At 48.3% G+C, this 24,952-nt stretch overlaps 11 protein-coding genes across 11 annotated transcripts; 3 read left to right on the top strand and 8 right to left on the bottom strand.

Annotated features, from left to right (window-relative positions):
• Positions 1-420: 420 nt before the first annotated feature.
• On the bottom strand, positions 421-2,324 carry F5147DRAFT_728361 (S-adenosyl-L-methionine-dependent methyltransferase; the record flags this gene model as incomplete). The annotated part of the gene is made up of 11 exons (XM_041439322.1): positions 2,044-2,324; positions 1,812-1,992; positions 1,530-1,753; positions 1,465-1,479; positions 1,346-1,406; positions 1,154-1,293; positions 1,001-1,105; positions 851-947; positions 733-794; positions 560-684; positions 421-502 (listed from the first exon to the last, which is right to left on the bottom strand). The coding sequence occupies exons 1-11, from the start codon at positions 2,284-2,286 to the stop codon at positions 421-423; spliced, it is 1,335 nt and encodes a 444-aa protein (XP_041285113.1). The 5' UTR covers positions 2,287-2,324.
• Positions 2,325-4,063: 1,739 nt separating this feature from the next.
• On the bottom strand, positions 4,064-6,003 carry F5147DRAFT_728347 (S-adenosyl-L-methionine-dependent methyltransferase). The gene is made up of 11 exons (XM_041439321.1): positions 5,725-6,003; positions 5,493-5,673; positions 5,212-5,435; positions 5,147-5,161; positions 5,028-5,088; positions 4,836-4,975; positions 4,683-4,787; positions 4,533-4,629; positions 4,415-4,476; positions 4,241-4,365; positions 4,064-4,183 (listed from the first exon to the last, which is right to left on the bottom strand). The coding sequence occupies exons 1-11, from the start codon at positions 5,965-5,967 to the stop codon at positions 4,102-4,104; spliced, it is 1,335 nt and encodes a 444-aa protein (XP_041285112.1). The 5' UTR covers positions 5,968-6,003; the 3' UTR covers positions 4,064-4,101.
• Positions 6,004-7,485: 1,482 nt separating this feature from the next.
• Positions 7,486-8,148, bottom strand: F5147DRAFT_781436 (uncharacterized protein; the record flags this gene model as incomplete). Its single annotated transcript, XM_041442638.1, has 3 exons — positions 7,486-7,647; positions 7,705-7,877; positions 7,938-8,148. 3 exons carry the CDS (start codon positions 8,146-8,148, stop codon positions 7,486-7,488), a joined length of 546 nt encoding a protein of 181 aa, XP_041285111.1.
• Positions 8,149-11,159: 3,011 nt separating this feature from the next.
• Positions 11,160-12,269, bottom strand: F5147DRAFT_728325 (uncharacterized protein). Its single transcript, XM_041439320.1, has 5 exons — positions 12,081-12,269; positions 11,887-12,016; positions 11,696-11,828; positions 11,608-11,643; positions 11,160-11,552 (listed from the first exon to the last, which is right to left on the bottom strand). The coding sequence occupies exons 1-5, from the start codon at positions 12,236-12,238 to the stop codon at positions 11,500-11,502; spliced, it is 510 nt and encodes a 169-aa protein (XP_041285110.1). The 5' UTR covers positions 12,239-12,269; the 3' UTR covers positions 11,160-11,499.
• Positions 12,270-12,291: 22 nt separating this feature from the next.
• F5147DRAFT_728321 (ribonucleases P/MRP protein subunit POP1-domain-containing protein) lies at positions 12,292-15,608 on the top strand. The gene is made up of 13 exons (XM_041439319.1): positions 12,292-12,619; positions 12,670-12,716; positions 12,769-12,818; positions 12,869-12,983; positions 13,033-13,129; positions 13,182-13,258; positions 13,306-13,475; positions 13,523-13,979; positions 14,031-14,119; positions 14,171-14,342; positions 14,398-15,192; positions 15,247-15,386; positions 15,433-15,608. The coding sequence occupies exons 1-13, from the start codon at positions 12,436-12,438 to the stop codon at positions 15,518-15,520; spliced, it is 2,481 nt and encodes an 826-aa protein (XP_041285109.1). The 5' UTR covers positions 12,292-12,435; the 3' UTR covers positions 15,521-15,608.
• F5147DRAFT_728318 (C-3 sterol dehydrogenase) lies at positions 15,609-17,488 on the bottom strand. The gene is made up of 4 exons (XM_041439318.1): positions 17,246-17,488; positions 16,827-17,152; positions 15,974-16,763; positions 15,609-15,913 (listed from the first exon to the last, which is right to left on the bottom strand). Exons 1-4 carry the CDS (start codon positions 17,432-17,434, stop codon positions 15,884-15,886), a joined length of 1,335 nt encoding a protein of 444 aa, XP_041285108.1. The 5' UTR covers positions 17,435-17,488; the 3' UTR covers positions 15,609-15,883.
• Positions 17,489-17,623: 135 nt separating this feature from the next.
• F5147DRAFT_728315 (uncharacterized protein) lies at positions 17,624-19,416 on the top strand. The gene is made up of 3 exons (XM_041439317.1): positions 17,624-17,760; positions 17,831-18,094; positions 18,146-19,416. The coding sequence occupies exons 1-3, from the start codon at positions 17,685-17,687 to the stop codon at positions 19,081-19,083; spliced, it is 1,278 nt and encodes a 425-aa protein (XP_041285107.1). The 5' UTR covers positions 17,624-17,684; the 3' UTR covers positions 19,084-19,416.
• Positions 19,417-20,053: 637 nt separating this feature from the next.
• F5147DRAFT_728306 (S-adenosyl-L-methionine-dependent methyltransferase) lies at positions 20,054-21,958 on the top strand (the record flags this gene model as incomplete). The annotated part of the gene is made up of 11 exons (XM_041439316.1): positions 20,054-20,335; positions 20,387-20,567; positions 20,626-20,849; positions 20,900-20,914; positions 20,973-21,033; positions 21,086-21,225; positions 21,274-21,378; positions 21,432-21,528; positions 21,585-21,646; positions 21,695-21,819; positions 21,877-21,958. The coding sequence occupies exons 1-11, from the start codon at positions 20,093-20,095 to the stop codon at positions 21,956-21,958; spliced, it is 1,335 nt and encodes a 444-aa protein (XP_041285106.1). The 5' UTR covers positions 20,054-20,092.
• On the bottom strand, positions 21,921-22,999 carry F5147DRAFT_728305 (uncharacterized protein). The gene has a single exon (XM_041439315.1). It carries the CDS (start codon positions 22,963-22,965, stop codon positions 22,141-22,143), a length of 825 nt encoding a protein of 274 aa, XP_041285105.1. The 5' UTR covers positions 22,966-22,999; the 3' UTR covers positions 21,921-22,140.
• A 412-nt stretch (positions 23,000-23,411) lies between these two features.
• Positions 23,412-23,753, bottom strand: F5147DRAFT_728304 (uncharacterized protein). Its single transcript, XM_041439314.1, has one exon. The coding sequence runs from the start codon at positions 23,692-23,694 to the stop codon at positions 23,419-23,421; it is 276 nt and encodes a 91-aa protein (XP_041285104.1). The 5' UTR covers positions 23,695-23,753; the 3' UTR covers positions 23,412-23,418.
• Positions 23,754-23,932: 179 nt separating this feature from the next.
• On the bottom strand, positions 23,933-24,340 carry F5147DRAFT_534659 (uncharacterized protein; the record flags this gene model as incomplete). Its single annotated transcript, XM_041430136.1, has 2 exons — positions 23,933-24,184; positions 24,233-24,340. Coding segments are annotated over 2 exons (360 nt in total), but the record flags the coding sequence as incomplete, so codon positions are not given.
• Positions 24,341-24,952: the final 612 nt, after the last annotated feature.

Genomic DNA, 24,952 nt, shown 5'->3' with positions numbered 1-24,952 from the left:
CCTGCAGAAATCACAGATAACATAAATGGAATTCTTCACATAAGCACGAAATCTCAAACCTTCTCTAGATTCGTGTGTGTAACTTGAAAAGTTCGGACCTGTCTAGTCGCTGCAACAGTGTCCGCAGAGTTTGCCTAATACATGTGAAGGCTGAGTGATCTGCAGAGACTTGAAGATGAGCTGTTATATTACCCGTTCCACCTGTCAAATTTGAGTCCTCAAGGAGCATCAGTCGAACGGCACACCTGGGCGGTCATAGCGGTGGGTAAGGACGTTCACAACACCCAAGTTGATCTGGATAATTTTGATTTCCTATCCATCTCGTTGTAATAGAATCGTTGTCGTTTTAACTAAGTCATGGAACGATCGATTGGGGAGGGTAAAAGTACAATAACAGAATATCATAAAATATGTTCGGCATCAGTCCTGAGCGATTCTGAACTCCAAGAGCATCGTCCCTACAAGATCATACGTTTGGGTGAGCACTAGATCAGCACTGGCCCTGCAAATTATAACAAATCAAACATCGTCAATGTGTCCAGGCATGGAAGGAACTTGCCCAATGTCCTTGAATTCCTTCAAGGTTCGCTCCTTGCCATTGAAAAGTAACCACATCAGCATGTCCGACTGGTATGTTGTGTGACTACCGAAGTTCAGTAATGTAGGTTCGGGCGCCTTATGATCCTGAATGTATGATTACATCTTAGCCATCAAGCTCCACTCTAAACTTACCGCACTAGACTCGTTAGCCCCTAGGTCAGGCCCTTCGAATCCGCGCGAGAGCACGCACTCATCTATCACATGACATTGATTCAAATTCAATCCACACTTTAAAATGCAGCCGACTCACGAATCAACACTCGGCTGTTTGGTCCCATTGCTTTGCGAACATTACGGAGAATCACCTTTGACTCCTCGTCCGGCCAGTCATGAATGATGCTCCTCAACTTGGTCGATTAATGAGCAGTCCGCATTGAATAAGAACAAACTTAGCACTTACGTAGTAAACATCCTTTCCGACGACAGGCAACTCCTCCAAGAAATTCAGTGGCACGAACTCTACACGCCCGTCGAGCAGTAACTCAGGAAACTTCGTCTCCCATGTCTGATCAAATATAAATATAACTTGTCTGTTGTGGATGTCCGGACTCACATTTCTGGACAGCCTTATAGTCTCTGGGAGATCCTGATTGATTATTCTGAGATGAGGGAACATTTTCGCCAGGGGAATAGACATTGCTCCGGTTCCAGATCCAATATCCACCACAGAGGACACATTGTCCCAAGGGTAATCTTATGGCCCGCTTCAGTCATGCTGACAGTTGAAAAAATGGTGATCACTCACGATGCAGCACCGCAGACGAGTCCTGCATCTCAGAATAGCCCATCATGGCTTTGTGAAATATCTGTGTATAAGATTCTGTGAGCCGTCAGTCAGTCATGAGACAATGGATCCGCACGCACATCGCGTGCCTCACCCTGCACAATATGGTAAGACATGAAATGCCAGTATGATGACTAAAACTCACATCCATCTCCCAGAAGCTGTTGTTTTTGCCTTCCTTTGCGAGAGCAAATGCTCGTGGGGCTCTTTCAAGCTTGTCCGACCTTGCAAACTCTTGGTCGACCATAGTCTCATAGAGAACCGCAGCATATTTTGGGTATTCTCGCTGAAATTTTATCCAAAACCCGACGTTGTTTGTTGCCTTGAGCACGAGGGAGAGTCGCGTGTTTGCGAATACGTCTCGCTTAACTATGGAACACCAAAGGCCTTAGAGAGAATTATTAACTGACAGTACTATGCATATTACCTTCTTTGAAGCAACCCCTGAGGGCCAAAACGCGCAACACGCGTGCGATCTTGGTCTTATCGAGGTTGGCTGCGTCAGCCAACACATCCAAGCTGAGACCGTCCGGATGTTTGTCCAAGACGTCTGCAATATGTGATTCCACAGCGACGTCTATGCATGCCCAATTGTAATTATGAACAAACTAGGAAAATGAGCAACGAGGCATACAGGGCCATCTATAATCGGCACTTACATTATTCACTGTGCGTTGGGGGGGAGCCAGTATTGTGTTCAATTGCTCGCATGCACCTTCGAGCAGCCTGATTGCCTTTCTGAGGGCAAGTGTATCTGTCGCAAAGTCGAGGGGGTGGAAGGTGCCTGCATCGATACCAGGGACTCCATGTCCAGTGTTTTTGTATTCCGCCATTGCTTTGCGGGCAGAGGAGTTGATGATGTCCAAGAGGGCTTCAACCTTGAGTTCATTTGGCTCTGTCATTTTTGGGAGTGTGCATGATTCCTCATCAGCCGTTCAGGTTTTATATCCCTCGACCAAATATCATCTAGCTGGATTCCACGGCAAAGACATTCAACATTGGGTATGTGGAAAAAGATCGAAGCTAAACATAGTCTGACCACTCACAAAACCTAACTTCTGACTCGGATAACACTGGTTGTTACTCGCGTAACGGTATCAGATCGGTAAGAACACACGGCACACCTGAACGACTCATCCGTATCACTTGAAGGAGATACTACATAAGCCTATGATGCTGGTGGCGTTCGCAGCGTGCATACTATATTCATCAGCAAGAGGATATCATGTGAGGTGTACGTCCGTATCATCAGTCAGCTAATGTAAGCATGGCTTACGCGCGCATCATCGACACGTTATCAACATTAGGTAAATGACCTGACAAAATGTCTTAGAAAATCTCACTATATATATATATCAGAATTGTACTGTGCATGAGAAAGCTTTGAATAATACCCGGACTTATCTCCGGTTCATTGGCAGATGGCCTGACCTTATAGACATAATGTAGTCTTGCAGGTAATGTCTGCGGCCTGCGTGTCTCAACCTCGGACGACGAAGATACGCTGTCTGATATTCATGCATCAAGTTCTGCATTTATATACTAGCATTTCGCAGAAGGCAACTCAGGGCAAGCCTCGATCTCGACAATATCATCCGAGCAATCTTCTTTTTGGCGAGTGGACCACACACGACAGTCAACTTACGCATCGTCACTGATTCGAACGATAAGACTGTTCGGCTGTGGGATGTTCTCATGAAACAGCCATCGTAACAATGTTCCATGTCAAATTCTCCAGCATTCTGAGATGAAGATCGCATGATCGAGGCCACCATTGCCATGAAATCAAACACTTGGTTCGCTTCTCATCCAACTCTATCCATGCGCTATGTGACACCTATGAGATATCCTATTACGACCACAGTTTGACCCCCTTTTTCATGACCAGCGACAGCGGATGGCTGGTACTTAGGGCCCAAACATCGGCTCTTATTCTGGACACCTTCCGCTTGACAACATGCAACAGCTGGTTCAGGTTCTGCGCCCATGGTAGATATCTCCTGCATTGTCATCAAGATGAGGGAGAAACGTCGCATTAAAAGCACCACAACTCACCTCGCATTGCTGAAGAATGAGTCGGACGACCGGACCCTGCTCATGTTTGGCTCACTCTTCTATTGCACTTGATGCTGAAGTCGCAAGTCAATATGTGTTATTTTTCAGTACGGCTACTCTCAGTACTTACTCAAACATGAAGTATAGATCTTTTGCTCTTTTCTTATGCGCAGATTCTTGTTTCATGCTGCACTAGAGAAGAAAAACGTCTTTAGCTTGACAATCTCCCAAAGCATGTGTTGAAATTTTTCGAGCGTCTGCTACCTACAAATGTCTGTTCGCTGGAACTGGTCGACCGTGATACAATACAATGTCGCAAACAATGAAGAAGGCACGGGCCCGGGATTGAACCACTTGCAGAGCTGCCTCTGGGCCTGTTGCCAGCACTGGGTAGAGTAGAAAGTGCATTAGCACGTAGAGTCTCGGTATTGCAGACGAATTCTAGGACAAGAATACGATGGGTATCGTTTAGTAGGGGCAGAAGCTCTACTAGTAGGGAAACCTTCAATATCAGCTGTAAGGCCTGACTTGGTCTTAATAGATCGCGATCGATACATTAGAAGACTGTTGTCGTTGTCGTCTTGGTCAAATCATGAGATGATCAATTGGGGAGGGTAGAAGTACAATAACAGAAGATCACAGAATGTGTTCGGCATCAGTACTCAGTCCTGAGCGATTGCGAACTCCAAGAGCATCGTCCCTACAAGATCATAGGTTTGGGTGAGCACCAGACCAGCACTGGCCCTGCAAATTATAACAAATCAAACACCATCAATGTGTCCAGGCATGGAAGGAACTTGCCCAATATCCTTGAATTCCTTCAAAGTTCGCTTCTTGCCATTGTAAAGAAACCACATGATCATGCCCATCTGGTGTGGTATGTGACTACCGAAGTTCAGTAATGTAGGTTCGAGCGCCTTATGATCCTGAATGTACGATGACACCTTAGCCATCAAGCTAAACATTTAAACTTACTTTGCAGGACTCGCTAGCCCCTACGTCAGGCTCTCCGAATGCGCGCGAGAGCACGCAGTCATCTATCACATGGTATTGATTCTGGAGTAAACCTCACTTTAAAATGCAGCCGACTCACGAATCAACACTCGGCTGTTTGGTCCCATTGCTTTGCGAACATTACGGAGAATCACCTTTGACTCCTCATCCGGCCAGTTATGAATGATGCTCCTTAACTTGATCGATTATTGAGCAGTCTACGCTGAATGGGAACAAACTTAGCACATACGTAGTAAACATCCTTTCCGACGACAGGTGACTCCTCCAGGAAATTCAGTGGCACGAACTCTATACGCCCGTCGAGCAGCATCTCGGGAGCATTCTTCTCCCATGTCTGATCAAATATGAATATAACTTGTCTGCTATAGATGTCCGGACTCACGTTTCTTGACAGCATTATGGTTTCTGGGAGTTCCTGATTGGTTATTCTGAGATGAGGGAACATTTTCGCCAGAGGAATAGACATTGCTCCGGTTCCAGATCCAACATCCACCACAGAGGATACGTTGTCCCAAGGGTAGTCTTATGACCCGCTTCAGTCATGCTGACGGTTAAAAATATGGTGATCACTCACAATGCAGCACCGCAGAAAAGTTTAGGATCTCAGAATAGCCCATCATGGCTTTGTGAAATATCTGTGTATAAGATTCTGTGAGCCGTCAGTCAGTCATGAGTTGATGGATCCGCACGCACATCGCGTGCCTCATCCTGTACAATATGGTAAGGCATGAAAGGCCAATACGATGACCAAAACTCACGTCCATATCCCAGAAGCCGTTCTTTTTGCCTTCCTTTCTGAGAGCAAATGCTCGTGGGGCTCTTTCAAGCTTGTCTGACCTTGCAAACTCTTGGTCGACCATCGTCTCATAGAGAACTGTAGCATATCTTGGGAATTCTCGCTGAATTTCTATAAAAAACCTGACGTTATTTGTTGCCTTGAGCACGAGGGAGAGTCGTGTGTTTGCAAATACGTCTCGCTTGACTATGGAAATCAAAGACCTCAGAGAGAACTATTAACCGACAATATGATGCATACTACCTTCTTTGAAGCAACCCCTGAGGGCCAAACCTCGCAACACGCGTGCGACCTTGGTCTTATCGAGGTTAACAGCGTCAGCCAACACATCCACGCTAAGACCTTCCGGGTGTCTGTCCAAGACGTCTGCAATACGTGATTGCACAGCGACGTCTATGCATGCCCAATTGTAATTGTTAACAAACTAGGAAAATGAGCAACGAGGCATACAGGGCCATCTATAATCGATACGTACATTATATACCGTGTGTTGAGGGGGAGCTAGTATTGTGTTCAATTGCTCACATGCACCTTCGAGCAGCCTGATTGCCTTTCTGAGGGCAAGTGTATCTGTCGCAAGATCGAGGGGGTGGAGGGTGTCTGCATCGACACTAGGGACTCCATGTTTAGTGCTCTTGTATTCCGCCATTGCTTTGCGTGCTGAGGAGTTGATGATGTCCAAGAGGGCTTCAACCTTGAGTTCATTTGGATCTGTCATTTTTGGGAGTGTGCGTGATTCCTCATCAGCCGTTCAACGTTCAGGTTTTATATTCCTCGACTGCTTACGTGGCGAATGCATTCAATTGCAATGGGTACTATGCAGTGTAAACCTAGTCTAGTCGACTTCTGATTCGGATGCATACTCGGTTGTTACTCGTGTAACGGTATCAGACTGGTAAAAGCACTTGGCACAACTCACCCGAACGGCATCCGTGCAAGTAGATAAGTAGATAAGCCAAGGTTCGATGCTGGCATTCGCACTAGTGCTCATGTTGCTATGACTTGTTTGGAAGTCCGATCATCGTCTGAACCTACTGCCGTTTCGCAAGCATCTGGTTTATGTTGACGGTCTCCGTGCATGATGATGACGGTCAGACTAATACTCCGCAAGTTGTGACTTGATAGACAAAAGCGACTAGGTGAATTTTTAAAATTCGGATCCATCGATATGAAGATAGCTGTAAACCCTGACACCATTTCAGGGACAGCTGACGCCACCTGCTGCAACCTCAAAGAAGCTGGCCTTGACAAGCTTGAAGCTTGAAGACCTGCTATCTATTCCATGTGGGATTAAGTATTACCGCATGCTCTTCAAACCACACTAATTTGAATCTCCCACTCCCAGGTCCCAACTCAGAAGTCGTTAAAGAATGTACGTGACATATTTCTTTATCCTGTCCAACCATTCTAAGATCCGCTACCAGACGTCCAACTATTCAAGCCCATCGAATACCACCTGCCAGATTTTTTCGATGGCACCCGGGTGAGTCGTCTACCTTTCTTGACCTGTTCTTCAATCTCAGTCCTCTACAGTGCATGGTACCCATACTCTTGCACATACATGCCGAGTGAATATCCGATTCCATGAGGGAAAAGCGCTGAGCTGATTCAAGAGCGCCTCATCTTTTGAGTTTTTGCAGAATCCGATGAAAGAGCAGCTGGATTGTGTGACCTGTATGGCATTTGGTCGTTACAACTCGCTGTCTGCGGAATCCACTTGATGCATGTGAAGGCTGAGTGGTCTGGACAAAGGCTGGAAAATAAGCTGTTATTACCTGAACTACTTGTTAAAATTTGAGTTCTTGAAGAGCATCAGTAGAACGGTGTACCCGAGCAGTCATAGCGGTAGGTGATGCTTAAACACCCCGATTGATCTGGATGATTCTGATTCCCTATCTCGTTGGGATGGAAAAGGTTGAATATATGTTTGATCGAGTCCTAGATATGAGTGCACTCGGTTTCTCAAAGCACACAAAAGTCATAGTACATATATGTTTCCAAATGCGCCAGACCTTTTCTAATCTAGACCGTAGGAGACAAAATAAAAGGAATCAAGGTTGGAGAAATGATTCTATTACTGCATATAGACGAGCGTACGACGTCTAATTCTGATGGGACGAAAGGAGACATTCAATTATTACAAAAAATTGAAGATATCTAAGTTAGACTGACATTCGAAGTGCTGACGCGGCATTGACGAGGTTTGACGCGGTATAGGTAGGTGTGGAAGTTAGCATTAGTACGGAAGCTGCAGGGATGTTGGGGAGAACTTGTCGTGGTGTAGGAGGTGCTTAACCCAGCCTGAGTGGGTTTGATATAGCACAGTTGGTGCTTGACATGGTAGTGCAGAGGCTGCATCGGACTGACTTGACGAGGTGAGGTCGAGGTTTGACACTGTCTGAAACCCAACATCAGATCACTATTAGAGGCAATGCAAGATAGATACAAGATGCACATTACTAATTGATACGTTTCGAGCCTCACAATCGATCCCGAGGTCGAGCGGAGCACTGCCCACCAGACCACGAAGACACGCTTGAATGTCGCCATTGTAGGTATCAGCAAACTCGCCCATGGCCACACCGCGCACCAGTTTGGGACTGCGAGAAATGAGCCCCTCTTGGTGAACTGTCGTATCTTCAAAGACATGCGTGCGTCACACTATATTGTCATGATATCCATAGTAACCACGCGCAGAGCATGTGACAAAGCGGGTTAGCAAATAGAGGTGTATACGGGCTGAGTACTCCTCATCCTGTTCCTCTTCGCCTTCCTCATATTCTGCTTCCACATCTTGGGTAGACTTAATGATAGCAGTTGCGATACGGTCACAATTCTGTTGACCAGCCGAACTTCCAAGACCTTGCAGATTTCGGAATACGACATCTAGTAACGGCATGTTCAGCAGCATCAGGTTCGAAATAGGCTTCTAGAAACATGTGAGATAGAGAGAGCCAAATTTCTCCCCGCCACCGAAGTAGTCCAAGAGATGTTGGAAGATACATCAGATCTGAGCGCTCAGTCTACACAGCAATTAAGCTGTGAAGCGGACACAGGATGACAAATTGAACGCACCTTAAATACGCTTGAACAAGCAGTGCCAACTTCCTCAACTTCAATCCTAACGCCCACTGTCGGCTGTTGATTTGAACACTCTGGACAGTACTTCTCGTCAGTGATACTCTAGGGTCTTCTGCAACATATCCAATACGCAACTCTGATATACACAGTGCCGAAGTCAGAGGACCAGATTCCTAAGCAGGTTGTCTGGTGAGCGATAGCTGAAGTGAAAGGAGATAGAGAGGTCGACTCACCAGGAATATCTACGATTGTCAGAAAACTCAAAGATGATGCCAGCGGGCTTCCCGGTTCTCCCGTATGGATCTGCGGCTATGCTCGAGACGTCCCTCCAGTCGATGAGGACTTCCCGGAGGAATATGAACCGAAATACGCCAGCATTCACACCAGCATTCACGCCCCGTCAGACGATACGAGGCCATACCGGCGCTGTACAAGGTATTGTGCACCTGCCCGGGGTACGACGGATCATAACATGTTCGTATGATGGCTCACTACGACTATGGGACTTGGAGAGCGGCACACAGATAGGCAAGGACTGGCGCGATGAGGAGGATAAAGAAGTAGCGATGTACGGCATGGCATTGTCTCCAAACGGCAAGACTGTTGTCAGCGGAAGTGGAAATGGGAAAGTGAAGTTGTGGGATGTCGCGACTGGAAAGGTCGTCGCGAAATGGATTGGGCACACTGAACGTGTGAACTCAGTGTATTGGAGTGCGGATGGTAAGCGAGTGTTGAGCGGATCCGAGGACGGGACAGCAAAAGTCTGGGATGTCAACACCGGAAAAACAATTTTGACGATCAAGACCGGGCACGAGAATGTGTACACGGCGATATACTCGCCCGATCACACACAAATTGGGACAAGAGGATACAACGAATATGCAGTCAAGATCTGGGATGTAAAGACGGGGGAACTGCTCTTCACACTCAAACATGATGTGTTAGTCAGCTTGGCCTGGACGTCAGATGGAAAGAAACTTATCTCCGGGGGACATCATGATGGCCTGATTAGGATAAATGACACAACCAATTAGGAGCAGATCGCCATTCTGAAGGGTCACATATACAGCCGGGTCATTGATGTCTTCATCTTGTTTCAGAACGACCGCCTCCTTGTGACTACAGCAGGGGATAACACAGTGTGTCTATGGAATCTCGACACAATCCTCCAAGTCGGTCCACGCCTCGTGCCGCCTAAGCATCCTAAGCATGTCGTTCAATTAATACACTGCGCAGCCCTTTCCGCTGATGGAAAAGTGCTGGTCATTGGTTGCCAGGACAAGAATGCATATGTATGGGACATTCACGCCATCCTCAAAGACAATGGCCTTGAGGACCTACTATCCATTCCTCATGTGAGTCCAGATACATCGTGCTTTTCGGATCACAATAATCTCTCACTTGCAGGTCCCAACTCAAAAGTCATTAAAGGACGTACGTGACGTATTTCTTCACCCTGTCCAACCATCTCAAGATCGAATCCTAGACTGATGCCACCAGACGTCCACCTATTGAGGCCCGTCGAATACCATCGATGACACCCAAGTGAGTCCTCTACCTTTTTTGACCAGCTCTTTTTATGACCTCTTCAGTCCTCTACAGCACGTGGTAGACATACACACTCTCCTGCGCACAATCATCGCAATTCTCACTCATCCTTATCTGCCATTCCACGTGCTCTTCTCGCGCGACTTTCATCATTCTTCCATCCCTCTCACTCCAATGCCGATGGAGAAACCGAACTCCGGCAACGCCCAAGGCGCTCCATCTTTTCTCGCGGTCCTCCTATCGTCGAAGTTCCTACAGTACCGGACAAACAGGTATTTTCTTCTCATCTATTTCTAATCACGGTGGTTTAATAATTTGTGTTCAGACATTATTTGTTGCTCCGCGGCCGTGGCCGCAGCAGCAAAGCCAGTCGTATGCCCAGGCCTCGTCGTCTCAATCTCAGCCTGCCGCGACCTCTAACACACCCGCTCAAGGTACTAGCACTGCCGCACCAAGTGCAGCAACCGCGCAGTCACGACCAATTCCATTGTGGGCTCGTTTGGTACTGTTTATCTGTTGCGCATCTCCACCGCGCGCCAATGGCCATTAATACAGGAGCAGCATATGTACAATCATTTTATCCTTCACATCTTCCATCAATCTTGTTTCCTCGTCGTGAGACTCGTGCAATCATGTTAACAGTCACGATAAAAACATAATACTCATTAATCATTCCCGAGCTTACAGTCCCGGCGTGTGACAGGTATGCAGAGCAGCAGCACGTGAATATAACACGAAGGATGGAGCTACCACTTTTCGGGTGACCCTGTCGTTGCGAAACCATTTCCTCGGATGTTGAGCTTCGCAATGGTACGTTTGAAAGTATCAGTATCTTGTTCCAACATTTTCGTCAGTGGTAGACCCAATAAATGCAACAATTAATCTAATTGAAATATGCCTTGGCATATGTCTTGATTCTTGTCAAGTCCATAAGCGCGTGCACCAACCACCACCCAATGTGCATGGAACCCTTCGCTAGTCTCGTTGAAACGCATATTCTCACAATATTTCCAGTGTCCTGACATCTACCATGCTGTAAACAGAGGCAACGTCTTTAACTTGTGATATGTGGTCTGACGCGAATCCGTTGTATTCTTCAGGATACCGCGCTGAAGGGGGCCCGGGTTGACTAAGGTTGACAATCAATCTAACGCTTACTCGATGAACCAGTCGCTATACTCCAGTATTGCGAGGAACGAAAGATGAGCCGCAAGGCTGTGGTCCATCCAGCCCATTATTGAAGCAGTAGATGCGCTTCCAAAGCTTAGAGTCTCGACGTGTGGCAGCTTCCCCGGTGCAACAGGGGGCGGATGATGTATTGGAGGCGGAATGAAGGGTATCGTTGTATTGCATGCAGTGAACTACCACTTGCTGAACTCAGATTTGATACCGGTTGTGCCAGAAAAAGGACGAAGGCCTTACCATCGTAAAGTAGCTCCCTCTGACTCGTTCTGTGTCGAACTTTAGATCAACGAGTTAAGCATCAGAGGGAACAGGGGATGTTTTCAGCCGTGACGTTCATCATGTGAGAATCGCACAGGGTCATGAAGTTGACATCTATGTCCGTCAAAAACCGTTGTTAGAATGAGGTTTCCAAAGAGTTCTATAGGTATGAGATACTCTATATACGAACAGACGTGGAGTCTTTCTTGGCTAACGAATGCAAATCTTGTTCTGTTCCAAGTTTTTTGTCAGTGGTAGACATCAAATAAACACAATAATGACTGACGCATGCCCCACACATGTGATCTCAGATCAAGGAATTCTTGTGCAAAGTCTGTAAGCTCATCCGCTGCTGTCCAAGCGCAACGACGTACCGATGTGCAACCCATCATACACTTTCTTAAGCTCTGCACGAACCCTCGATAGGTCGTCTTTACTTGCGGAGCTCTGAGCAAGCGCCTTCAAGTCCTTCTCCACCGCTTCGATACGACGAACGTGTGCAGTCACCTGCAGAAATCACAGATAACATAAACTGAATACTTTACATAAGCACGAAATCTCAAACCTTCTCCGTGCTCGCTTGTAGCTCCTCCACGCTGGCCTGCAGCGCCGCAGAAGCAAGTTTATACTCGTCCAAAAGATGGTACGCAGCAAACGCAGAAGCTAGCGAGAATCCAAACAGAAACCCGATTATTCTGCGGCAGCAACAAGGAGGAGTGAGATCATATGGCAAGGCGCGTGCAATATAATATTGCTTACCCTCCCCGAAAGCCTCCGACCGGTCTCTTCTGCGGCTGCACAGATCCTAGGTTGGGTGAAGTGGATGCCTCTTCCCGTAGCACTCTAGTCGTCGATAGAAACCGTGCACCTGAGCGCTGAGCAAATTTTGGGGTAAGAGCCAGACAACGCGAGGCCATGGTGGTGAGAGGAAGGATGTTGTTCGGCGTTAGCCGGTCAAGGTCGCGTTTGTGGCAACTCTACTGTGTTTCTTTCAGTTCAAAGATTCTGTATTCACCACATTCCGATCCTCCGTTTCTACCATTGCTGAATGAGTGCGTAAACCATATCTGGGACCTGTTCTCGAGGAAACAGTGCATAATCTAACATCAAGCACATGGTTCTAAAACGTAAGGCGGACGACGCGGAAGAAATGACATCTCGGGAACGGAAGAAACTCAAAGTTGCAGGCGCTCGGACAATTGCAGTCCAGCCATCTGTGTCAGCCAGTGGGAGTGGGACTGTTCAATCTTCAGGAAACGCGTCCGCTGGACCGTCAAGTACCACCGTTCGATTTGACTGTGAGCATCTTTCGCGTGTCGTTTCTTCACTTGTCATTTACCTGTAATAGCTATGCAGGGATTGCCCGCGTCAATCGATGTGGAAATGTTCACAGAGGTACGTGTTTGGACTGATTCCGGTTATATATCGTTTGATTGCGAAACACTAGGCTCGAGCGTATGAGATCGATGCCATGCAGAAAGCGATCAAAACAGCAGGGTTAGGAGCATGTGTCTCAATATACATAATTACTGATTTTCTGTCCTCAGGGAAAGCGTGACACATCGTGTATGGCAAACTCTTCCCCGCCATCTACGACGAAGGGCAGCTAGCCATGATGTTCGCCGTGTTCCCTTGCGTTTACGAGACAAAGCACGCGCCGAGGTGAGGCTCAAGCTACTCCCTCAGAAATCTTCCTTATTTTGCTTGCTAGATGGTTCCTGTCACCCGGCGCATACTCAAGCGTGGACGCTCTAAGCAGGGGAAAACAAAGCAAGTGAGCCGTACTGAATCCCTCTTGAAGCGACAACGTCAGTAAACATATGAATCCGCGTGCTCCTCGTCTTACGATGTGTTTTGCAGGCGATAAGGCCTGGCTTGAGACTCATATTTGGCACGCCAAGCGGATGAAGATGGAAAACATGTGGGGGTATAGACTCGTTAGTATCTAGTTGTGTCTGCAGGCTCCTTCTGAATCCTTGTTTAGGCAGTAACACCGACCGAGAAATCATTCCGTCCTTCACATCGAGCCTCTATGCATGGCTCAATCCTGCACGATTCGTCGTACCACTCACTGATAGAGCTGAAAGGGCCTGAAAACATCCTTCGAAATGTGCTGGATCTTTGCTGTGATCCTCAGTGCACCGGAATGAAGCGGTCAGCCTGTGAGGTAGAAGGGAAAACATGCACTAATGATTCATTAGATCCATGACCGGTGCTCGCGTGCTCGAGACAGACCTATACAAATCAGGAAGCTACCCCTTTGACTTGATCGCACCAGTAACGATCATGTGGCGGCCATTACCCGTTGGAAACACGTTGGCACCGGCGAACGCGTCCCCAGCGGAAGGCTCCTCTAAACGCAGGCGCAAAAGAAAGAACAACACACCGGTCAACGCAGTTCCACAGAGTCCCACGAGAGTAATCTGGGTGCGTTCGCACCCTGCGGTGTTCGACGCCATCTTCGCAGCGTTACAGAAATCTGCTTCCTTGGTCCTTGAAGCTGAAAAACAGCGACATAAAGACGTGTATGCAGAGGTAGAGATAGTCGATTTGCGAGGCAGCCTAAATGCTTTCGAAATCATGGGGCCCAAAGCAAGTCAGGTCATCAAGGGCGCCTTATCTGTAGTTGCGGATGACGATAGGCAAGAATTCAAAAAGGTTCTCTCGTCCTTTACTTGACTTCCTTATAAAATCTGACAACGCAGACAGTTCTGGCCGTCCCTGACTGATCTGCAGACCACTGCGTCCTTACCACGCGGAATAGTCATCGGGATGAAAGTTCTTGACCCACGACTGAAGTAGGTATCTCTGGCTCCTTGACTTGTCCATATGAGTAACTTTTTACCCAGGTTTCCGCCTAAGAACGCCAAACTCAGAATGGACGGTCAACACCCCGCTACCCCGGCAATGACGTTCCCCGCAGCCATTCTTGCTCAAAGCGAAATTTGGGATGAAGAGAAGCGTTCAGCATTGAAAAAGCCTACATACAAGAAGAAAGACCTTGATGCGCGCCGCTCAAAGGTAAGCCCTTCATTGGCCCTCGTAATGAGGTGCAATAAGTAACTTGCACGCAAAGAATCTTGTTCCAGGCACGCCTCTTAGTCCGCTTCGCCAGGACGATCGTATCCCACTGTTGCTCATACAGCGCTCGCTTGAATCGCCCTCTAGCACTCATGGTATCCACGGCTGGATGCTTGTTGTTCCCGTTGGGTGGGGCATGCCTTTCCTCCCCTCACTGGTACACACTGGTACACGCGTCGGCGGACAGCGAGAGCGAGGCTCACAAGCCTTTGAGGCAGGCACTGCGTATTTTCCGAGAGATTTTCCTTGTACAGAGTTCTACGACAAACATTGGGACGAGCGCGCCGTTAAGGAGAAAGCGAAGTGGACCAGGACGCCACCAGCGAAGAGGGCCAATTTTAAGAAGCTTGGTACCCGTAGCCCATGGCGGGCGGATTGGGAAGTTGTGCTTGGGCTTCCAGTGGCGTCTGGCGTAGATGAGAACCTGGTGCCGGCACAAAGAGAGCCTCAGGATGCGATGGAAGTTGACAAAGCACCGAACGTTCGCCCGTGGTTGCTCCGTGGTCCCGAAGTGCCGACTATGCTAGCAAAAGTGACTCAGATTTTTAATCATGGCGCAGGGCTCCTTGCAGAGATCAACAGGCTTCGGACGAAACGTGGTATGGATGTACTCGATGCAAGTTATCGCCCCGAGGATCTCCTGAAAGGGGCATTGGTCATGGTCCGTCTGAAGATGGTCAGTCGGGGCGCTCCGAACGACCTCGCCATTATCTACCGCATTGATGACGACGAAGCCAGGAAGATCATCAAGGAGAACGGCAAGATGCGAGAGGGTGCGGATGCGAATGAGGTTTGTCGCTTTTTCCCTTCGATCATGTATGCGCAGATTGATACGCTCCCTTAGCCCGCTGAGGCTGCTCCTCCCCAGACGTCTATCATTGGGTATGTCACTACCGGCAATATGTCCTTGTCCCGCGGAGAAGGTTTCGCCATCGGCGCTATCCCAGTGTCAGTGCTGTTGGAGTTGCGACAGCAAGCACAGAGGTATGGATTCCTCGCTCGTGGGAAGCCTCAATTGATGTGGCTACAGGAATGAAGAGTCCCATCCGTTGGTCAAAATTCGCGATCGTGCTGGGATGGTTTGTCGCGCTGCATATCTTGAGCTACTTGACTCATGATTAGTACTTTGTATCTGTTGTTACATGGGTTTCTTCGACTGCATTCTGTGCATCAATTGGAGGCAATGCATGACACTACGTAGGGCTTATGAATTGGAAATTTCGTTGAGTATCAACAATATCGTTCCATTTTTGTACCCACTGGCAGGTCCTTCGTTATTAATATTGATGCAAGGCCTCCATGAAATCTTCAAATACAAATATCGGTGCTACGATATGAAATGGCAGCCAGCCCAACAGCGTACCAATGCGTAGATATAACTGTGCATCAATAAGGTAAAAATGAAGCAAAATGCGCGGGTATCTGAACAAAGTGCACAATGAAATTGAGTTAATTTAAACCCAAATACGCGTCCAAAGCCATCACGGAAGATTGTTATCCTTTTTGAACCACTGTACGGGAAGAAAGAACAATCAATCACGCTGAATCAAAAACTAACAGCCGACACTTACCTCCACCATTCTTCTGACACCCTCCTCCAGCCCGACCTCGGGTTCATACCCGAGTACACGCCTTGCTTTCTCGATATTGTGGTACCTCGTAGCACAGCTATACCCAACCCTATATCGCGTGAACCCAGCCTCTTTCCCGATCAAGGACGCCCAGCACTCCGCAAGGAAGCCCAGCACCATTCCAAAGCTCCTAGGTATCACCCACACAGGCCTCTGTGCCCGTTCCGATGCGCCCGATGCCGACTTTGATGAAGGCGGGTCGAGCGCAAGCCATATAAGGCGCATGAAATCCCAAAAGTACACTGGCTCGCCATTCGTGATGAAAAACACCTGCCCTGCAACCTGCAGCGGCGAGGTCTCTGCAACATCAATGGCATTATCGGAAAACTGGTCGAATCGGGAGCGTATGATAGGGTGCGCGGGAGTGTGCGGATCGCGTGGAGCGGTGAACGCTGCCTCTATTTGGGCGGCGTTAGGCGGCAGCGTGACGTATGGCCCTAGAGGGCGTGCTTCGCACGTTGGGACTCGCTTTGCTCCGACTGTTGCGCTGACAGGCTGGAGGGCGCGGTCAAGGTGAAGTTTGGCTTTAAGAGAGTCGATAGTAAGGGTCTCGTGTGAGGATGTAGGAAGTGGGGGAGAGGACAGCTTATCGGCGGCAATTAGATGTGCTTTAGCGAGATTACCGACGTAGGTGTAATCGAAAAGATTATTGTTGTCTCCGACTTGGAAGTGAGTTTGTCCACGTTGGTAGGCTTGGTAGAGGCCCACCATCATTTGGCGGTCACCCTCACTAGAGAGCATCACGTTGTATCAATGTTCATTTTTCGTTGGTTGATATGAAGAAGTGACATACCCAAAAATGCCTGCAGGCCGTAAAGCAACAGTCAGTAGGCCACCTTTGCCATTGGCCTCGAGTATGAGTTTCTCTCCCTGTGCTTTTGAATCATTATATGCATCAAATGGCTTCTCCGGGAATGGAGCACGTTCGTCGAGGTTGACAACGTCACCGCCATCAAAAACGACACCAGCACTGCTTGTGTATACTAGCTTTGTCACACCAGCAGCCTGCGCTGCGCTGATGACAGCTTTGCAGCCATCGACATTGACTTTATAATATATGCTTGGATCTTTGGCACCGTGTGGTGGTGAAGCGGTGTGGATTATACAAGTCGTACCAGTCTGCAGTCATTCCAGCAGCAAACAGACGTACACCGCACAGAGAAGGAAATGAGTTAGCGCTCAGTGGCCATAAGAATGAGTAATGTAGTGCACCTTGCTCAATACATCAAGCAGTTGGGATTCGTCCGTGATATCACCAGAATAAAAGTCAACATCGTGATGTCGCTGGACGATGTCGAATACACAGACGATGTCCCCACGAGCTAGAAGCTGTTCGACGATGTGACGGCCAACAAAGCCGCTACCTCCAATGACAAGGTAAACCTCTTTTCGTTGTGACATGAAGGATAGATGTGAGAGAGAGGTCTATGTAAGTGATGGGCCCTGAGTTGCACTTCTGTATGTACTCAAGTTCGAAAAGTTGCCACCTGTTACCGAACGGACCTGTGGACGTGGTCCATGGACATACGCGACCACGTGCTTCTTCTATCTGTGTGTTTGTCCACTTTGAATCCACTTTAGAACGTTACGGCGTTGTGAATTCTAGCTTTGTGCTTGTCCATCTCTGTTCTGATCGTCGAAGCTAGTGAAGATGTACATCCCAGACACATCCCGCAAATACACTCCAGAGGAAAAACAACAGCTGCTCCAGAATCTTGACATTGAAGGTGCACCAGCCTGTTTCGCATTATCTCACCTTTGCTTCACTGAATTTTCTGCCTCTACCTTTCTGCACAGTCGAACACCGTGTTCGCCAGCTTGAGGAATGGCTCACAGACGCGCTCAAAAACTTTCGGCTTCACCAAGAAGGGCTCATCTCTCGCATTCCCAAACTCGTGCGCGGTGTGACCATGGGCGAGTTTGCTGATACCTACGATGGCGATGTTCAAGCGTGTCTTCGTGGTCTCGTGGGTGGTGCTCCACCCAATCTAGAGATTGATCGTGAAACTCGCAAGCGCAAGTGGGAGGAGGCTAGTGAAGGCGAGCGCGCCGTTAAGAATGGTACGTGGGCAATTTAGCATCAGTCTTTTCATTGACACACCTCTCATTCAGCGAGGATGATGCATGTCACTCCCAAGAAGAAGCCCCCTCCTACTAACACGGGCACTGCACAACGCGTCCGCACAGTATCTGCGGCATTCCCGCGTACCCCCGGCCAATTCCGTTCTACCCTCCGCTTGCCCTCCGTCAGTCCACAGAAACCGTCTACCCTCCGAACATCTCCCTCTAAATTGCGTGCTCCATCGCCTTTCAAAGCTCCGTCTTCTCCTGGAAAATCGATGCCATGGAATGCCAAGCCACCATCACAAGCAAAGCGCCCGCCCACCAGCGCAACCTTCGCTCCAACTTTGCCTGCTAAGACCCCCACTTATCCCACCCTCCGTGCACCCCGCCGCGACGAAAGCATGCTTAGTCTAAACGGGTCTCCGCTAGCCAACCCGTATAAGCTCGGCTTGGAGTGGTTCGCTGCTGAAGAGGAAGAGGAGGGTTCTGACATGGATGTGAAAACCAAAGGCAAAGGAAAGGAGACGCAGGTAAATATGCAAGGGCAAGGCAAGACTCTACGACGCGTAAATAGCATAGTCATACGACGTGATCCATCCGTCTCGCTCGTCCCCTCATCCTCCACCCAACCCACCTTCTCACAAACCCATTCACAAGCCAACTCTCAAACTCAAAACCATAACCGCACGCATTCACGCGCCAACTCACGCACAGTAGCTCGTGTACCGGAGCCACCAGCGTCTAAACCCGCCACGTCTTCTCTCATGCCTTCAAGCTCGCTCTCGTCCCTCCCTTCCTCGTCCTCTGCCCGGGCGGTCGTCGCGATCTCAACCTCCGATGGACACGTCCTCGAGTTCGACCCGCTACAAACATCGCCGCGCGCACTCGATGCACTCGTAGGTATCACTGACAGCGCAAAGAAGCAAGCCCGTGAGGATATGGGGCGCTTGGTGCAGGCTGCGGTGAGTAAGTGGAGTATCGCATAACACGGCTAAGCAGGCGTCTGCTTTACACATCGCGCGGGCCCACGTTAGGCGTCCCACCAATTTGCGACGTTGTGTCACAATATAGTATCATGTATAGATTCTCGATTTTCGATTCTTTATTGACCTCGCTAACGCACCTGTTGAACACCCGACATTCCATCGCATGTTCCAGTTATTTATTTCGCATACCAAGCATCGATGTAAAGATGTAGCGCTAGCGTATATACCTATGGACACTATTTATGTCGAGGGAAAAATCGACGTTATTTTGAAAACTTGAGTGGATGCTTGGTTTGTGTGGCTCTGAGTCTGACAGATCTAGCTGGAGATGCTTAGTGCCAAGAGGTGTGCGATGGAGAAGTTGTTTGAACATGATCTGTACATAAGAATTTGTTAGTGTCGCGTCAATTTCACATGGCCCGTGTTGAATGTAACGAGACGTCTATTTAGATTCAGATTTATTTTTCACCCACACCTCGGAGTCTCGGAAACTTCGCAAGTCAGGTTTTAGTATACTTTACGACTTGGATTAGTATCAGCTCGGATTATACCCAAGTTCAGGATTAGTTTTACCTCTGGCTAAAAAGTCGTTTCCGCAGTGAGTGTGGTGTTTTTAACAATTAGTATGGGTAGCTGACTTATGACACGGACATACACCTCACAGGGTGCATGACATCCTCTTGCTGACTATAGTATGCACGCTGCAAATGCCAGCATCATCATGATACTTGCCTGAACCTTGCCTTGTCTAGTTGCTTCAAGTAACACGGATGTCGTTCAGGATAGACATGCCGTGTGTTCTTACCGATCTGATACCGTTACGCGAGTAACAACCAGTGTTATCCGAGTCAGAAGTTAGGTTTTGTGAGTGGTCAGACTATGTTTAGCTTCGATCTTTTTCCACATACCCAATGTTGAATGTCTTTGCCGCGGAATCCAGCTAGATGATATTTGGTCAAGGAATATAAAACCTGAACGGCTGATGAGGAATCACGCACACTCTCAAAAAATGACGGAGCCAAATGAACTCAAGGTTGAAGCCCTCTTGGACATCATCAACTCCTCAGCACGCAAAGCAATGGCGGAATACAATAACACTGGACATGGAGTCCCTGGTGTCGATGCAGGCACCCTCCACCCCCTCGATCTTGCGACAGATACACTTGCCCTCAGAAAGGCAATCAGGCTGCTCGAAGGTGCATGCGAGCAATTGAACACGATATTAGCTCCCCCCCAACACACGGTGCATAATGTAAGTGCCGATTATAGATGGCCATGTATGCCTTGTTATTCATCTTCCTAGTATGTTAATAATTACAATTGGGCATGCATAGACGTCGCTGTGCAATCACGCATTGCAGACGTCTTGGACAAACACCCGGAAGGTCTTAGCGTGGATGTGTTGGCTGACGTAGTCGACCTCGATAAGACCAAGATCGCACGCGTGTTGCGCGTTTTGGCCCTCAGGGGCTGCTTCAAAGAGGGTAATATGCATTATACTGTCAGTTAATAGTTCTCTCTGAAGCCTTTGGTGTTCCATAGTTAAGCGAGACGTATTCGCAAACACACGACTCTCCCTCATGCTCAAGGCACCAAACAACGTCGGGTTTTATATAAAAACTCAGCGAGAATTCCCAAAATATGCTGCAGTTCTCTATGAGACTATGGTCGACCAAGAGTTTGCAAGGTCGGACAAGCTTGAAAAAGCCCCACGAGTATTTACTCTCGGAAAGGAATGCAAAAACAACAGCTTCTGGGAGATGGACGTGAGTTTTAGTCATCATACTGGCCTTTCATGTCTTACAATATTGCACAGGATGAGGCACGCGATGTGCGTGCGGATCCATCAGCTCATGACTGACTGGCGGCTCACAGAATCTTATACACAGATATTTCACAAAGCCATGATGGGCTATTCTGAGATCCAAGGCTTGTCTGCGGTGCCGCATCGTGAGTGATCACTATTTTTTCAACCGTCAGCATGACTGAAGCGGCCCATAAGATTACCCTTGGGACAACGTATCCTCTATGGTGGATGTTGGATCTGGAACCGGATCAATGTCTATTCCTCTGGCGAAATTGTTCCCTCATCTCAGAATAACCAATCAGGATCTCCCAGAAACTATGAAGCTGTCAAGAAATGTGAGTCCGGAAATCCACAGCAGACAAGTTATATTCATATTTGATCAGACATGGGAGACAAATGCTCCTGAGATACTGCTCGACGGGCGTGTGGAGTTCGTGCCATTCAATTTCTTGGAGGAGTCGCCCGTCGTCGGAAAGGATGTTTACTACGTAAGTGCTAATTTTATTCCCATTCAATGCGGACTGCTCAATAATCGATAAAGTTAAGGAGCATCATTCATAGCTGGCCGGACGAGGAGTCGAGGGTGATTCTCCGTAATGTTCGCAAAGCGATGGGACCAAACAGCAGAGTGTTGATTCGTGAGTCAGCTGCATTTTAAAGTGGGGTTTGCTTCAGACTCAATATCATGTGATAGATGAGTGCGTGCTCTCGCGCCCATTCGAAGAGCCTGACGTAGGGGTTAACGAGTCTAATGAGGTAAGTTTAGAGTGTAGCTTGATGGCTGAAAGGTAATCATACATTCAGGACCATAAGGCGCCCGAACCTACATTACTGAACTTCGGTAGTCACACAACACACCAAATAGACATGATCATGTGGCTTGTCGTCAATGGCAAGGAGCGAACCTTGAAGGAATTCATGGACATTGGGCAAGTTCCTTCCATACCTGGATACATTGACGATGTTTGATTTGTTATAATTTGCAGGGCCAGTGCTGGTCTAGTGCTCACCCAAACCTATGATCTTGTAGGGACGATGCTCTTGGAGTTCAGAATCGCTCAGGACTGATGCCGAACACCTTCTGCGATCTTCTGTTATTGTACTTTTACCCTCCTCAGTTGATCATCCCATAATTTAATCAAGACAACAACGATTCTTAAACGACATCCATCCCATGAACCAGACACCGATCTATGCGAATGCAACGTGTAACAAATGCGTAAAAGTCCTTCGCTGCGGATGCATGTCTTTCACGATTCAGAAGCTTCGTCGTCCCTTTGTGATGTGTTCCATTCCTCCACTATATGACCCAGGTCGGTGTGCAAGTCCTTCATTGAGGATATTGCAGCGTCAATTTCAGCCTGAGCTATACCAGCATTCACATGGAACGCTTGTCTTTGCTGCAGATTGACCAAAGCTCTATGCACCTTTGCAGCGAGATCTGCGAACCACTCCCTCGGAACACGATCATCCAAGGTTGTCAAATGCAGTCTCGTCACTTTCACGAGGGCTTGTATTCCATCGACGTAGGGGTCGTCTCGTGAGGCATATTGCGCTGTGTCCCATGCGTCTGCGATGGGTAATTGCTGCCTCTCCTCAGCAGGACTGAAAGAAAGACCCTTGCCCAAGGACTTGACGCGCTCAAAGATCACGAGAAGGCAGGATCCGACCCGCAAATAATCCTCGCGACAGATACCGTTAACCAGAGAAATGCACCATTCGAGATGACCATCACTCAGACCTTGACACCACCCGTCTTTCTCTGTCAGGGCATAGATGAGGCGGATGTAAAAAAAGTCTCGATCTTTGTGAAAAGAGCCGTCGGGTCTAGTGTCGGGGATTGTCTGGTAGTCATTTGGACATACAGCAGTCAAAAGAGCCGAATAAAGCCCATCCAGGAGTTGCGCATCAACGCCCTGTGGCATCGAGGCGCTTGTCATAGAAGCTAGTTCTTCTCGAGCTTCAAATACGGCTCTAAGTGCCGTATGCCGGACTCGAGGAGATTTGGAGTGCATACAGCGGATAAGCGAGTTGATGTAGGACGGTCGTTTGGCGGGGCTCCCTAATCTACGCATGGCGCTTAGTGCAAGCAAAGCGTCGCCTTCTGTTTCATCATCTAGTGTTCGTCTCCTCCTTCAGGTAATCAACAAGCCAATCAAATTCTTCACAGCTAGGCTCACGCCCATCGCTGTGACGCCAGCGCAGATCACCATACCAAATCAAGTGTTCATCATCTGGACGTGAAAGTTCATTGCGCGTTCCGTGGACAAGCATTGTTCTTAGCGCAGTACGTGCACTAGCCCGATGCTTCTTCCGTTGGCGAGCAAGGTCTTCCTGTGAACTCTTGAGCTGCTTATAGGCGGTACATCCAGCCATGAACGCATCGCGAATGAAACGACTTCGGGCTGGGTTAAATTTGTCATCCCAAAGAAATCCCAGAAGTTCCTTGTCGATTTTCACCGGCTGAATGCAAAGATGGGCCATGGCTTTGCCATACTTCACATATAGCTCCGGTCTGTTACGACACGCTACGAAATTATCACGTAAACGTGCGAAGGCTGCTGAAGCATCAATGTTCGGGGGCCATTGCACGCAAGGTACAATCGTAGCCGCAGCCTCGACAATTTCAGGGTTCGTTGATGTCTCCAGTATCCAGCGAATCGCGGACGATTTGGCGAGTGTGCGACGAATCGATGTAGATTTGCCTGGATAAATCTTTTGGCAGATGGTTGCCAATAGCTCCGAGGCTGGTGTCCTGAAAGGACTGTCCGGACGCAACACCGACACGAGAAAAGTGCCCACATAGAACAGAATACCGAAAGCTGTGGTGCAGATAATGACGCTGGATATAGTGGTTTGCTGGGCCCACATGTTGGCGCTTAGCGAAAGGCCGAAGAGCAGGAGCGAAATCTGGAGCAGCACCAGGAATATCCCCAAGATGGTCTGCAGGCGGAAATATTCTAGCCCATCTAGCTTCATCTGCCTCTCTATGCCACGCTCTTCGAGAGACCCTCGTCCTTGAACTGATTTATAGGAGTTCAGCCATTGCTTGCCTAAGACAGCCCCGAACGCAGCCAAGACGCTGAATGCAAGGCTAGCGTAGGCAAGTGCTTGCGTCCAGACCGTCGAAGAGGAAAATCCCGTAGACGAGGAAAGAGTGCTGATGTCAGGTACGGAATTTGGGCCATTAGCAATTATCTGTATTAGTTGGAGGACGAGGGCATTGGTAGTGTCCCCTGGATCAGGCTGCATTCCGACGATAAAGGTAGAGTTGACCGCTGAGAACAGACCAGCCTAATACGCCTGTGAGACTTACATTGACATACGTAGAAAGAAACGCACAAAAGTCAGAATGATGCCCATATCGTCATTGGCCCGATCGAGGAAGTCGTCGTCGTGCTCAGTCGAAACTTTCTTGTACGTCGCCCAAAACTTCGAATTGTCATCTTTTCCGCGTTCTTCTGCGATAGTTGATTCTTTAAGAACATCGAGAATCTGTGCCAGCGTATCTGACCTTTGAGAAAATATGGTCAGACGTCAAGTGTACCGTGCTGATGAGTTGGCACTCACATCTTAGCAAGGTTTCCTTCGATGGACGGATTCTCGATCCCATTGTCCGTGGTCTGCTCCAGAGTGCTTGATCTTTGAGATATTGAAAGTCAGTCATCAAATATACCATGCTGATTGTACGACATTCACTTAGTTTTATCAAGGTCGGTCTCAATGGACATGGCAGCTTCCTCAATCACCGCATTCGCATCGATCGGACTCCTGTGTGTCCATAAGCTTATAATCAACTCAGTTTAACTCGCCACTTACTCGTTGGTCAGGAGGTCACCATCCGCAGGTGCGGGACTGGATATCGAGCACGTGTTATGCATCATTAGTGCTGTAGTGGACACAGGCGGATCAAGGAAGGGAAGAATGGGAAAAACAATTTGAGCGCGACTACCAACGTTTTTACTGCGAGTGAACCTTCTATACAACGTGAAAAAAGCATGTTCTTGCACAAAGCCTCGTGGTTGTTGGCCCCGGGAACAGGAGATCCCGTGGAATGGAACA

The sequence above is a fragment of the Suillus discolor genome (genome assembly GCF_016758755.1).
Source record: "Suillus discolor strain FC423 chromosome Unknown F5147scaffold_136, whole genome shotgun sequence".
NCBI lineage: Eukaryota > Fungi > Basidiomycota > Agaricomycetes > Boletales > Suillaceae > Suillus > Suillus discolor.
This window is presented reverse-complemented; position numbering and strand designations above follow the sequence as displayed.